Below are 13135 nucleotides of genomic sequence, written 5' to 3' on the forward strand. Positions count from 1 at the left end.
TTGAGATGCTGCGTGTGAGTTTGAAAAAGCAAACACATCCCGGGCAGCTGAATTCCAAACTATTTCTGTGGTTCACGGGTGGAGCCTTCCCTCTGCTTCTGCGACCGGGGCTGAGCGACCTCACAAGGCGGGTCCAGCCCTGCCAGGGCAGGAGAACACAGAATAAATCGGAAATCGGTGAACCTGCGGCTGTTTACCCGCCCCGCTGCCGGCGGCGGGACTCGAACCCGCGGCCTCGGGGCGGGCCCCGCCTCTCCGCCAGGGGGCGGCCGCAGCCCTCCCGCCGGCACGAGGCGGATGCGGCCCCCGCGGCCCGGAAGGGGCCGGCCCGGCCCTGAGGGAGCCCCTGGGCCGGTGCGGGATCGTCATGGAGTCGTGGCAGCTCCGCTTCGACACCCTGGAGGCTCTGCGCCTCTCCAGCAAGGGCCGGCTGAGCTACTGCAGCCACTGGCAGGAGGATGAGGTGAGGGCTCGCCCCGGGTGTCGGCCCTGCCCGCTGGGAAACACCGACCGCTGATCCCGGCGACACTCAGGGCTTGAAATACCCTCAGAGAGGGTCCAGGCTCGGGAGCGCGGGGTGAGGGAGCGGGGCTGGTGTGAGGGGGTTCAGATAACCCCAGAGCGGGTCCAGGCTCGGGAGCGCGGGGTGAGGAAGCGGGGCTGGTCTGAGGGGGTTCAAATGTCCTGCGAAGGTAGGATAGTCCGGAAAGAGTGTTGGAAAAACAGCAGAAAAAAGGGTTAAATGGGATAATGCGCTGCGAAGATAAAGCAGCTACTAACTGTGCCGATGTGCTCATGGTGTGGTACAGTTTTATTGAAGTTAAGGCTGTGCCCCGTACACGGAGGATGTTTTCTCTCAAGGCTGCCTTGGAAGGATGTGTGGCGCCCGTTGAGCTCTCCCCTTACTGCGGCTGGGTGCTGGACAGCCTTAGTGGGCAGTTAGCACAGGAAATCACACCCTCCGGGACTTCAACGCCCAAACAATCCACTCCACTCCCAAAACGGACATCTGCGGAGAAGATCCTGCCTGGCAGCCACCGGAGCTCTTCACCACTTTCATCTACAGAGCCCAGTGAGACCAAGGTAGCTCTCTGATTATAGTACATATGTTTATGGAGCGGCTGGGAGGAAAAAAAATCCAAACCTGCTGTCATAAATTGTCAAATTAAGGGTGATTTGTGCTCTGTTAATTTATGGGGAAAACATCTTTAGTTTTAATTTTTTTGTAGTATGAACTGGTGATGATAAAATTAGGATTAACAAAGTTTTCATACAAAAATGTTTCACAGTAGAACCAAAGCAAACTCCGTTTTTCACCATAACTGAGGAAAATAGTTGTAGCTCTGTTGTGTTGTGGATTAGCAGCACAGGATTCATCCATAAGATCACAGAGGAGGGTCAGGGCTGTTGTAAAACTCCCTGAGTAACCACACTGGGTTCTCTGGAGTCTTTGAGTGACTTATATGTATTCTGACTCTATTTTACAAGGCAGAAGGGTAGGAAGCTGGGAAAATAACAGTTTAGGAGTATAGATAGATGCTTTATCTGTTTTCCTCCATGAATTGCTGATCCTGTGCTTAGTCGCTGATTTTCCTTTTATGCTGGCCGTGCAGGAAAATGATCATCTTAGTCCCCTGGAAATGAATCAAGAAGTTGTTCCAGCAGTTCTGTCATCTAAAGTTGCAAAAGTCGAAGGCTGCATTCGGATGTATGAAGAGATCCACAGGCTGAAAGCAAAGGTAAGAAAAAATGCTTGAGGTTGTGTGTGTGAATCCCAGGAGAGCTCCACAGTCAGAGATAACAGTGCAAGGACAGCGAGTTATAAACTTTGGGCAGTTTAATTTGTATTTTCTTCTGTCCACATTGCTCAATGACTAGCTTTGGTGCCCCTCTGTGATGCAGGAGAGGCTGAGACAGCGGCAGGAGGAGCAGGAGCAGATGGTGAGGGCAGCCTATGCCCAGGCCAGTGAGCAGCTGAAGCGCTTTGATGAACTGAGGGAGCTGAAGCGGCATCAGGAATTTCAGGAGTTGCAAGAAGTAATGGAAAAGAGGTGAGATTACCTCTGGTATCACTACAATTTTATATCATTTAATCAAAGTGAAGTTTAATTCATCTTCCTGACAATTCTATACTAGTCACTTGTGGTTGGAAATTTCACCTGCTGTTTGTCTTACATTAACTATCCTATTAGAGTTTGGCTGTTAGAGTAGATGTCTGGGTATTGTTGAGGTTTCAGTGGTTAGAAAAAGGCAACATTTGTGATAGCTAAAGTTCCTGCAGCTTGTTCTAATAGTTTCCTGTGTGTTGGTTTGTGTTTTGTCTCCTGAATGTCTTGAATACAGTTTTTCTGTCTTTATGTGTATTGTAGCTCAAAGGAGGCTCAGGGGCAGCAAGAGAAGTTGAAGGAAGAACACCGACATAGAGCAAAGGTCTGAGACTCTTAAGAATTGTCTTTTATGAAAGACCATGACTTCTGGGTGGGAACTGGAAAGACCAATTGATTTATTTGTATTTTCACAACACTCTGAAGTGGGCATGGATTTTCTGGTGCTGTCCTGGGCACCTGCTGCAGTATGGAAATGCATTAAAGGCACTTATGTCCTAGGAACAGGAAGGCCCTGTAAAGCTGGAGCCATCAGGCCGGGAAGGAACTGTACAACTGGAGTTACTAAGGTATTTTATGACTCTTGTGTCTTTGTCTCCCCAGATATTGAACCTAAAATTGCGTGAGGCAGAGCAGCAGAGGCAGCGCCAGGAAGAGCTGGAACGTTTGCGCAAGGAGGAGGGCCAGGAGAGGCTGCGTCGCCTTTATTCCATCCAGGAGGAACTGCTGCAGCTGAACCAGCAGATTGATCCCAACTACAGGCACAAAGACTTGCCCAGAATCGATCTGTCTGCATACAGCAACCGTGGCAACCAGATCTGTGGACTGGTGTCAGGGCTCATCCGCACCACGAGCGAGGTACGGGCTCTGGAGTTGTGAACTTGGGCTGTCATTCCTTCATAAAGCTCCCTGTAGTTGTCTTCAAAGGCAGCTTGTCATGAGGCCCTTAAATAAGATGTCACAGCAATGTTAGATATTCATCCTATAAAACACCCAGTTTCAAAGGGGAATTCTTTCCTCTGGCACTTCAGCTCTTCTCTTGAAAATGGCTTATCAAAATGCATGAGAACTTCTATAGGAGAATGATTCAAATTAAATTGCTGTAAACTCTTGGTGCTGTAAAGTTCCCTCTGTGACAGTGGGCTGGTTCATGAATTGTTAAATACTGAACATCTTATGATTCTCCTCTCCTCATGAGCATTTCTGCAGTAGCTGGCTTTCCTTGACATTTTTTCTTTCTAGGATGGGGTACAAGTCTCGAAAGATAAAGCGCTAATAAGGCTAATGCTGTGTTCCAGCTTGTCACAGCTGGCTTTCAGCAGAGGGAGCTGTCAAGGCTTTGCACTGGAGTTCACTTGCACTTCTCCAAGTGTATTTTGATTTTTGTTGTCCAAGATCTTAGGAGATTTAGTCATGGACTCGCATTATTTACCAATATTATGATCAATGTTATGTACAAATAAAGGAAATGGGGTTAAAATACATAGTTAGCTCTCAGATTATCTGAAGGCAAATGCTTCAGAGGCTCCTTGTGCTTGCTGATGGCCCTCTGACAGTGGAACCAAAGGTTAATGCTGTGTTACCTCTCATGTTTCTTGGCAGAGAGGATTCCCAACTCAAGCAGATGTGGCCAGCACTGAACGAGCCCTGCAGGAGATGCGAGGGTTGATATCCAGCATGCAGCAGGAAATCACTGCAGCTCTAGAAGAAAAGAAGAGGAAGGATGAAGAAGAGAAGAAACAAAAGCAGAAAGAGTTAGAGAAGAAAGAGCAGATGAAGAGTCAGACTCCTGCCCCTGCACAGCAGTCAGGGGAGAAGCAGCAGAAGGAAGGTTGGTTAGGCTTTTTTAAAAACCTTTTTCTTTTTCCTTTGACTTGCATTTTTTAAAAGGAGTTTTCTCACTAGAGGTTTAGGTCTTTCTTAGTTATAATCTTCTTTTGTTTTTTTAATAACAGGACTTCAGTTTAAAACTGAAGAAAGTATCATGCAGTGGTACCAGCAGCTTCAGGATGCTGCTGAGCAATGTGTTGCTGCTTTCAGTGAAATTGGAAACTGCAAAGGCAACACTGAGGTATGAACAAATTATTAATACTCTGGAAGAGAGATTATCTTAATTTCTAGGGTAAATAGGATAACTTTAATTTTTAAAAAACCTGTATTGTAGCAGCCTCTGTTACCACTCTGCTCCAAGCTATTATAAAGTTTTTTGTTTCTTTGTTCTCAGGTGAAGAAGATAAAAACAAATTTGCAGAAAGCAGCTACAATCCCTGTGAGCCAGATCTCTAGCATATCAGGTCAGGAAAACACCAAAAGCTCAATCCCACTGAAATTCCTTTTGTTTTGAAGATTTTATGTGGGCACAAGCATATGAAGTGTTTCTGTAGCAGAAAGCTGACCTGCACACAGCCTGTCTGAGCAGGAGGGTTTGCTTGTGTTTTGAAGGCCTGTTACTTCCCTCAGAAGCATCTTTCTTCATCAGGATTAAGTTTGGTTAATCAGATGGAGCAAAGTTGCCCTTTGGGATGTGGGTCTGGTGTTGGTGAGCTTGATGTGTTCTGGGTCAGACTTGTCTGCTGTTGCCTTATCTGGTGTCTCCATACATTCCTGATGTATTTGCAGGCTCTAAGCTGAGAGAGGTGTTTGACAAGATCAATAACCTGCTGTCTGGGAAGCCTGTTCAGACTGAAGGGCAAACCGTGTCAGTGACTCAGCATCCACAGGGGCTGGAGTTCGTTTGCTACAAACTTGCAGAGAAGTTTGTGGTAAGGAAATGTCTTCTTTGGGGTGGCACAGGTGGCCAGTGCTCTGGGAGATGCTTTTGGACGCTGAACTGTCTCTTCAGCTATCAAAAACAAAACCATTGGGTGTTCAGTTTGCCTGTATGAATGCAGTGAAAAAATTTATTTTCTGTTTCACTTCCAACCCTTATTTTATTTCTTCTGGGAGGAAAAACTCTTTTAAATTTCACTTACATCTTACATATTTTGGACTAGGTAGGTACAGTGCTGTGGAAAATAGTTTGATAGTTAATTTATGGTGTATCACAAAACTATATAGGCTCAAACCTTATATGTTGGAAGAATTTGGGGGACACAAAACCCCAACAGTAAAGGCTCAAGAGGCAGACTTCAGTCCCTGCTTTCTTGTTAGCACCTCCCAAGAAATGAAGTTTAAATTGTTTTTTGAAGTTGGCAGTATTTTTCTCTTGTCTTTATTTGCTAAATTTGGGTGGCTTGAAACTTTTCTCCCTGCAGGAACAAGTGCATGCAAAAATCAGCCCATGGAGTAAAACTGTGACTAATTTGTAAATATTTGAAAGTGATTCTTTGGGTTGAAAATACCTGTGCAGCCTGCACTTTAAGCCTGTGTTTGCTAATCCCATTTTTCTATCCTGAGCCACAGTTTATTGTCATCCTCTGTGGGAGCTGAGGATAGGTGGCTTCATCAGCTTTTCTATCCTTCGTTCATAGCCATGGAAACGTTCAGATTCTTTAGTTTAGATTTAGCTAACTACAAAAATGAGGTTGTTTTTTTTTTTCCTGAGAAATTACTTGAAGGAGTGGTGGCTGACTTTCCTTTTCTACCCTCCAGAAACATGGGGAAGGAGAAGTATCTTTTCACCACGATTCAGCTTTCCCAATTGCTGTGGTGCTCTCAGGAATCTGGGAATTACACCCTCGAGTTGGAGACATCTTTTTAGCTCATCTGCACAAAAAGTGCCCATATTCTGTGCCATTTTACCCTGCTCGCAAAGAAGGGAGTTCTATGGAAGAGTATCAGAGGTAAATTTATTACTGGACTTTTTCTGCATGAACCCTGCAAGGGTGAAGACTGTTTTGAGTGAACTCCACTTTCCCCCATTCCTGAGTGCATAGGCGTTGACTCTGGAGGTTCACTCACAAGTGTGTAAAACCCATCTTGTTCCAACTCCCTGTCCTTGAGCATTTCCTTGGATGGGGCAGCCAGAGCTTCTCTGTGACCTGTTCCAGTGCCTCACCAAATGGTGGAACATATGATCCAGAGGGTGATTAGCCTTTGCAGTAATTCTTGCATGTTTTTGGAGAATCCCTATTCTCAGTAGAGTTGACTTCAAGTAAGATGAGAGCTGCAGGGACTCGAGTGAGTGTGTTTTGCTGTACTAAAACTAGAATGTTTTCTCATACTAAGGATGCTTGGATATGAAGTTCATGATGCTAAAGTGGAAGAACAAGATCATTTTCTTAAAAGGATGTCAGGAATGATTCGTCTCTATGCTGCCATCATTCAGCTCCGCTGGCCCTATGGAAACAAACAAGGGGTATGTGTGTAGCATTATACTTAGGACCTTGTTACTATCCCAGGAATCTATTAAATGTATTGGAAGCTTGTTTTGTGGTTGAGGTGTGCTGAATTTAAAGTAGCTCAGGATATATTTGAAGGAAAATTGTCATAACCATGATGAACAAAGCAATACCAAGTCATTTATGGTGTGGACTTTTACTTCCTTTATGTTGTCACGGTGATCAAGTTTTATAAAGAGGAAAGTCAGTCAGAAAACTGTTTTGATAATTGTGTTTTACAAGTCATAAAGCAAGTGCTGAGTAGCTTCTCTGTTGCTTGGTAGGCACATCCTCATGGTCTGAGCTATGGGTGGCGCTGGCTTGCACAGATGTTGAATCTGGAGCCTCTGGCAGATGTGACAGCTATGCTGCTTCTGGATTTCCTGGAAGTAAGTGGTGTGGATAACTGTTAGTAGTTAAATGTCACCAGTTTACATCCCCTTGGGGTTCTAGAGGGATTGCTGAGGTGAGATTCACAGCAAGTTTTTCTAAGCTGTTCTTATTTCTTCAGAAAGGAATGTGAATATTTCCACCTTCTTGCAAATACAGCTTTGGAGCTGAATGGTTTCAAAACTGAAGTTTCTATAAACACAAATTCTGTTGTATTTGATTCTGTCTAAGGTTTCTGGTATTTTTAAAATAGCTGTATGGTCTTATATAAGGTCTGTTCTAAATACTTGGCAGTTTGTACTGTGCAAGGAGGTCCTGTGGCTGCTTCAGCCAAATTAGTTCATAAAACAGGATGGATTTTTCAGGCTGAAAAGATCAGAGCCTGATGGGTATTAATCCTGTCTCCTAAGATAATAGGCCTGTGCTAAATAAGAGCCAAACTTGAAGGCAGAAGTCAGGGACACAAATATTGTTGAACACGGGCAGCTTCTCTGCTCTTCAAATCTTCTAAAGAACTGTAAAAGTACAGATGAGAGAATGGGAATTGAAATACCCCATGGGGGGATTCTGTTGGGGTGATGAAGTCAGAGGAACAGTTGTCCTGTAAACTGTGGAGAAAGCTGATGAATCACTGCTCACAGCAGTAATCACAGTGGGGAAATGACCACAGTGTGCCCCAGTAAATGGTGTTAGGAAACAGAACTATTTTTGGAGGGAGACTGGGGTGAAATGAAGGATGTCAAGATTCATATAACAGGAGAGAAGATTATTATGGTAGCATAATCCTCCAAATAGCATTTGCAGGATTTGCTTGTTTTAGTGTAGGTGTATTTCTTTAAATGTCTTGAATAAAGCATTAAGTCACTGGTGTGGAGCAGGTTCATTGCAGCCGTCATGCAAGTCTGAAGCCCAGTTCTGTAACCTGCACTTTGTGCCTTTCTGTATCACAGGTGTGTGGCAATGCTCTGATGAAGCAGTATGGGATTCAGTTCTGGAAAACAATGTTCTTTATCCAGAAATCCTATATCCCAAGGTATGATATCTGGGGTTAGGAATGCTGGTGTTCGCTCTGAAGTGACTCATCCATGTTTTCCAATCCCTGCCATCCACCCCCACACCCACTTGTGAATCAAACCCAACTTTCTAAATAGATTTTGAAAGGTGCTGTTATTTCTGCAGAATTGAAGCTGTGACCAGCTCTGGCCAGATGGGCTGTTTGTCACGTTTGAAGAATTTCGTGCAGGTAAAGCAATTTTGTGGGTGGGGTTGTTAATTTAATTTTCAGATGTTTTGGTGTGGGTTTTGTTTTTCTCCTCACTGAATATATGCATCATTTGGATAATGAGGCTGGCACTGCTTGCCACCCACCAGACCTCTCTCTATGATCTAACTCATCTTTTGTAAATTTTAAATTACTGAATTACCTTAATGATAGTTATATCAAACATCTTGCTGCTTTTTTACCTCACATCTAATTTTTATCAATGAAAATGTATTTTGGTTATAAAGGAAGATCAGTGAGAGGAGATGTACAGGTTGAGGAGGATTCTGCTGAGTCATTTCTGTCATGGCTGTTTCTTATCAGTAGTTGCTTGCTTTTAGCACTTGTCCTGATTAAATATATGGGAAGTGACATTTTGAGCTGCTCTCTGTAGTGTTTGTTTAGCATTGTATTCTGCATATATTTTTAAAAAAAGCTTGCAAAACTGTAAATACTTAATTGTTTAAATTGTTCTGTGAATGTTGACTTAGATTATGATATTAAAATATGACAGCTTTGAAGTTGAACTTTCATTTCATAATTAATTCTGGTACATTTTATTAGAAATGCTTTGAATGTATAGTAAGAGCCATCAGAATTCCTGAGAAGAAATGCCAAATTAAGATACACATTTATTTATATTTATTATTTGTCTTTCTCTCCATTAGAAATGTCTACGTGCAGAGGAAATTCCATTACCAAAGGGCATTCTGACACCTTCCTTTTGGAGAACATAAATCAGCCTGTCTTTCCTTTCCCCTTAATGTTTAATTCAAGAGGATTTATTTGTTAAATTCAAAGCTAATCTTTGCATTAGATCTTTATAAGTTTTTGTATAATAAATTACTGACACTTCAAGTCTTTTCCTTCATATGTTTCATCATGTGGAAGATGCTTTAAATCCATTGTGCTGATGGCTCTGGAGTTAAGGACTCTTGGACTGAAAAATTACACAGTGCTGTTTGGCCCATGGAAGTGAAAATACCTCACAGCTTTATGAACTCTAAACAGCATAATCAATCTCAAACTTACTGCTAGAACTTTATTTTTGTATTTCTTACATCTTTTATAATTCAGCTGTAATTGTGCTGATGGACTTGTTCTCAACGTCACTAAAATCTGTGGTGAGGCTGGTGGAGGTTGAGCAGTGCTGACACTTGTCTCCCTGGGATGTAACTTCACTCCAAAAGGCAGGACTCTGGGCTGGAGGGAGGTAGACTCACTGCTCCAAAAGGTTTGTGGGGGAAAGAAGAACTCCTGTAACAATCAAAATTCTGTGGGTTTTTTTCTGTTGGAGAAGGGGCAGTCAAGAATATCCACAGCTCCTTGATGAATAGAGATGGGAAATCTGTTGCATTTACAGTGAGCTGTCCTTGAACTGTTTTGGTGGCCTCTAAGATGAGAAAATTTATTTCGGAGTTCTACAGGGTAGTTAATTATTCTGGCAATATACTGTTGCAAGTGTTGTTGAAAATGTTATTTTTACCAGACTGGGGTTTGTTTTTGCTAGAGGCACCATGGTTTGAAGCTGTAGAACATGGAATTGAGGTTCTCATATGAGAATATGGATTTGATTTTCCATATAGTTCTTGAGATTTCTGATAAGAGGTTGTAACATGTGCTTTGGAATTCAGGCCTGTAAAACCCTTGTCTTTAAAATGGTCTAGTACCTAAGTTAAATTTGTATTTGGTTTATGTATTTTGTAAACTGACTCTGGAATACTTTAGACTACTGTTACCTTGTGATTGTTCTGGGAAATTGGAAATATCCTCCTGGTGTCTGTTTGCCAGATAATTCTGAAGCAATGCAACTTTTATTAGTATACTTGAAAATGTACAAGGTTTTTTGATACTGAGTGGAGATGTTTTAATTATATATTGCATATTTCATAATTATGGTGGAGATTCACTTTGCCAAGACAGTAATTGGTCCTGTTTGTTAGAAACAATTGTCTGCCTGTGCCAAACCCAAGGAAGAATTTGATGATGTACTTGTGAAATACAATACTGTTTTTGCTGACAGCTACTTGGGGTTTCTAACTTTTGTGGGGTAAATAAAAGTATATATTTTTATAAAAAAAAACCAAGATATCCTTTTCTGCCTCAGTAAAGAGAATCCACATACCTACTGTTTTAAAAATACTAATGTGAATGCTAAATGAATAATGTGCATGCTTCATAAGAATCAATATTTGTTTTTAGATGTAGCTTGAGGTTTTATCTGCTGCTTGAGCTGAGTGTTTGACTTGTTTTTGTCATTTTAGCAGGTTTGGATGTTAGCCAGTTGGTGCTGTTAAGATGCAATGTAAATAAGGTCATATGCATATATCCCTGGTGGTTTTGCATGTACATTTATATCGAATATGACCAAGGAGAGCATGGCAGATGTGGAAATACTGTGCCTTCAGGATGAGATGCATCAAAGCTGCTGTGAGTCAGACTCCTGCTTGGAGACAGGAGTTCCAGGCAGTCCCAGGGATGCAGTGTCACCATAAGTGCCTGTGCTTCCAATTAAGTACTTCACTCAAATAAAGTGTTATTAATTCACACAGCCATCAAACCCACTCACCACTTTGAGCCAATAACATTCTTGCTGCCTTCCAGCCCTCTAATCTCTAATTATTTCATTTTTTTTAGAGTAGAATGTGTCTATTTTAAACATTGATTTAATGCTAAAGGCTCATTTCCCTTTGAATTTATGCATCAGCTTTTCAGAAATAGCTTTCCCTTGACAGGCTCTTGCAGCCTTCTGCTGCTGTGTCCTTGCCAGGCTTCTGGGTGACACTGCACAGAGCTTCAGCAGCCACTCTTACCTCTACACCTGTATATAAATTTTTATATATATATATATATGTGTGTGTGTGTGTGTGTGTGTTATACATATATATATAAAAACATCTCTATATAATATAGAGATGAAATATCTCTATATAATACAAAACTAACAAAGCTGCTGCTTTGACCGTGGCTGGCTGCTGCACAAGTGAGCTGTCCCCACCACTGTGCCGTAAAACCTCGACTCTCTGAGACCCAAACTGACCCTGACTCCGGAGAAGGGGGCAAAGACCCCTCTGCCGCCCCCTGCGCGGACATTTTAGCCGATTTCCCCTGTATTAATGTGATTTTGTTGTGCCCGAGGCCGGTCCCCGCAGGGCACAAACGCCCTCCTCGCCCTGTCCTCCGCTCGGCTCTTTCCGGAACCTCTCGTTCCTTTCCGGACCCTCACCCTCGGATTTTTCCGAACACCTCCGTCTCTCCGGAACTGCTCGTCTCTTTCCGGATTCACTCGGTTCTGTCCGGTTCCCCATCGTTCACCGGCGGAGCTCGGGTGGGCGTGGCCTCTCCGCGCTCGTTTCCCGATTCTTTCCGAAGTTGTTCGTCTCTTTCCGCCGTCCGGGCAGGGCCGCTCTGCGGCGCTGACGTCACCTCCGGCCGGGCTATAAAAGGGCGGGTGCGGGCGGCGCGCGCGGTCCGTGGCGGAGGGCGCGGAGCCGGCGGGAGGTCCCTGCGCACCCACAGAGCCGGTGAGGGGACGGCGCGGAGGGCGGGCGGGGGACCCGCGCGGCCTGCGCCGCGCCCCGCTCGGGCTCGCCCAGCCCCGCACGCACAGCCGGGCACAGGTGTGCGGGTGAGCCGCGGGAGGCTGAGGCCGGCCCTGCCTCCGCGGGCGTCCCGGCCGCCGCTCGCTCTCGCCCTCCGCGGCTCCGCCGGCCGGTTCTTTATCGGGGGCGCCGCAGAGCCGGGCCCGGGTCTCCCCGCGGGCCTCGCTCGAGCGGAGCGGAGCGAAGGGCGGGGGCGCGGCGCGAGTGAAGGGCGGGCGGGCAGGGAGCGGCCGCAGCCGCCCTGAGCAGCGCGACCCGTGGCTGGAATCCCATTCAGCGCCCCGGGAGGGAGGGACGAACAGGCGGAAAACAACATCCCCGGCCGGTAACGGCCCCCGCCGTGCCCGCCCGTCCCTTCAGGGCTGCCCCCCGGCATTTCCCGGGGAGAATTCCCGGGGGATGGAGCCCCGGCGCTCCGCGGCGCCGGGAATCCTTGCACAGCAATGGCTCCCGCGGCTGCCCAGCCCTGTCCAAGGTCAGGGATGCGGCGAGGAGGAGGAGGAAGGAGCGATGGAGGGGCCGGGGCAGCGGGCACAGCCCGTGCCGCAGGGCCGGGGGCTCCGGGCACGGCGGCGGCTCGGCAGAGCTGACAGGCAGGGAGGCATTTCAGGGAACCTGCCGACCTCTGTTCCTTCATAGATGTGTTACTTTGTATGGAGGGCAAGGTCTACTGCTTCCTTTGTAAAACAGTCAGGATTTGTCCCTGCCCTGGTTATTTAAAAAAAAAAAAAAAAAACCGCACAAAAAAAAAACAAAAGACCCCCCCCCCCAAAAAAAAAACCCCAAACAATGGTTTTTTTTGTAATTTAAAATAAATCCAAATCAAGTGTTTCTCAATTTGTTCCCCACGTACACCTTACCTGGCTATAACAATATAAATCTGCAGTGCTGGGTCATAAATGTGTGCCAATAGGGCAACCATTTTCCCTGATGCTGAAGGAAAACCAAGCAATTATCACTGTATATTTTTTCAGCAGGTTCATATTGGCTGTTCAGGATTTTTTTTGTAGCTGTTTTATCATAAACCAGGTTCGTGTTCCAGTCGAAAATGTACGTGACTCCTGAGCAGTCTTTCATACATATTTAAATAGGTTTTGAAGAGCAGTTGTCTGGAGATGGCGAATGAGCATATCAGGGGGAAAAAAATGAAAAAAAACAACCCAAAAAAAGCCAACTCAGCCTGAAATGGTTCTGTATCTTTCTGGAAAACAAATAATCCATTTTCTTTTGGCATTTTTGCTTTCAGCAAAGTGCCAGAAGATTCCAGTGACTGTGTTCAGTAGAAGGCCTTAGTCAGGGATTCAGATTTGTTCAACACAAATTTTAAATCCCACTGGGGGATTTTCATGCATTTATATACAGCTAGCAGAGTTCTTCCTTGAAATCTTCATTTGTCCTTATTTATGGATTGTGCAGAGAAAATAATGGACAGAAGGTTGAAAATGGGATGCTTTCTGC

General features: G+C 44.8%; 2 protein-coding genes across 5 annotated transcripts in view; both read left to right on the top strand.

The window, feature by feature from the left end:
• Window positions 1-305: 305 nt before the first annotated feature.
• GLE1 (GLE1 RNA export mediator) lies at window positions 306-8933 on the top strand. The gene is made up of 16 exons (XM_064393959.1): window positions 306-463; window positions 862-1083; window positions 1614-1739; window positions 1903-2051; window positions 2370-2430; window positions 2709-2963; window positions 3708-3936; window positions 4061-4176; window positions 4330-4399; window positions 4725-4867; window positions 5697-5887; window positions 6273-6402; window positions 6709-6813; window positions 7765-7847; window positions 7994-8057; window positions 8744-8933. Exons 1-16 carry the CDS (start codon window positions 368-370, stop codon window positions 8810-8812), a joined length of 2109 nt encoding a protein of 702 aa, XP_064250029.1. The 5' UTR covers window positions 306-367; the 3' UTR covers window positions 8813-8933.
• Window positions 8934-11443: 2510 nt separating this feature from the next.
• The window catches only part of SPTAN1 (spectrin alpha, non-erythrocytic 1), a 45870-nt gene continuing 44178 nt past the window's right edge, over window positions 11444-13135 (top strand). The window contains exon 1 of one of the 4 annotated variants that reach the window (XM_064393677.1): window positions 11444-11599. The gene's annotated coding sequence lies outside the window, so the exon portion shown is untranslated. Of the gene's footprint in view, window positions 11600-11677; window positions 11704-12688; window positions 12707-13135 lie in introns of those variants that run through there. The other 3 variants (XM_064393678.1, XM_064393679.1, XM_064393672.1) reach the window with 3 other exon arrangements.

Source organism: Passer domesticus, chromosome 18 (genome assembly GCF_036417665.1).
Source record: "Passer domesticus isolate bPasDom1 chromosome 18, bPasDom1.hap1, whole genome shotgun sequence".
Lineage (NCBI taxonomy): Eukaryota > Metazoa > Chordata > Aves > Passeriformes > Passeridae > Passer > Passer domesticus.

Bases quoted from the DNA above. Each gene is read 5' to 3' on its own strand.
- GLE1 (XM_064393959.1), top strand. From the start codon at position 368: ATGGAGTCGTGGCAGCTCCGCTTCGACACCCTGGAGGCTCTGCGCCTC. The intron at 2,964-3,707 runs GTACGGGCTCTG...GTTTCTTGGCAG, and splicing joins TCATCCGCACCACGAGCGAG to AGAGGATTCCCAACTCAAGC. The intron at 3,937-4,060 runs GTTGGTTAGGCT...TTTTAATAACAG, and splicing joins GGAGAAGCAGCAGAAGGAAG to GACTTCAGTTTAAAACTGAA.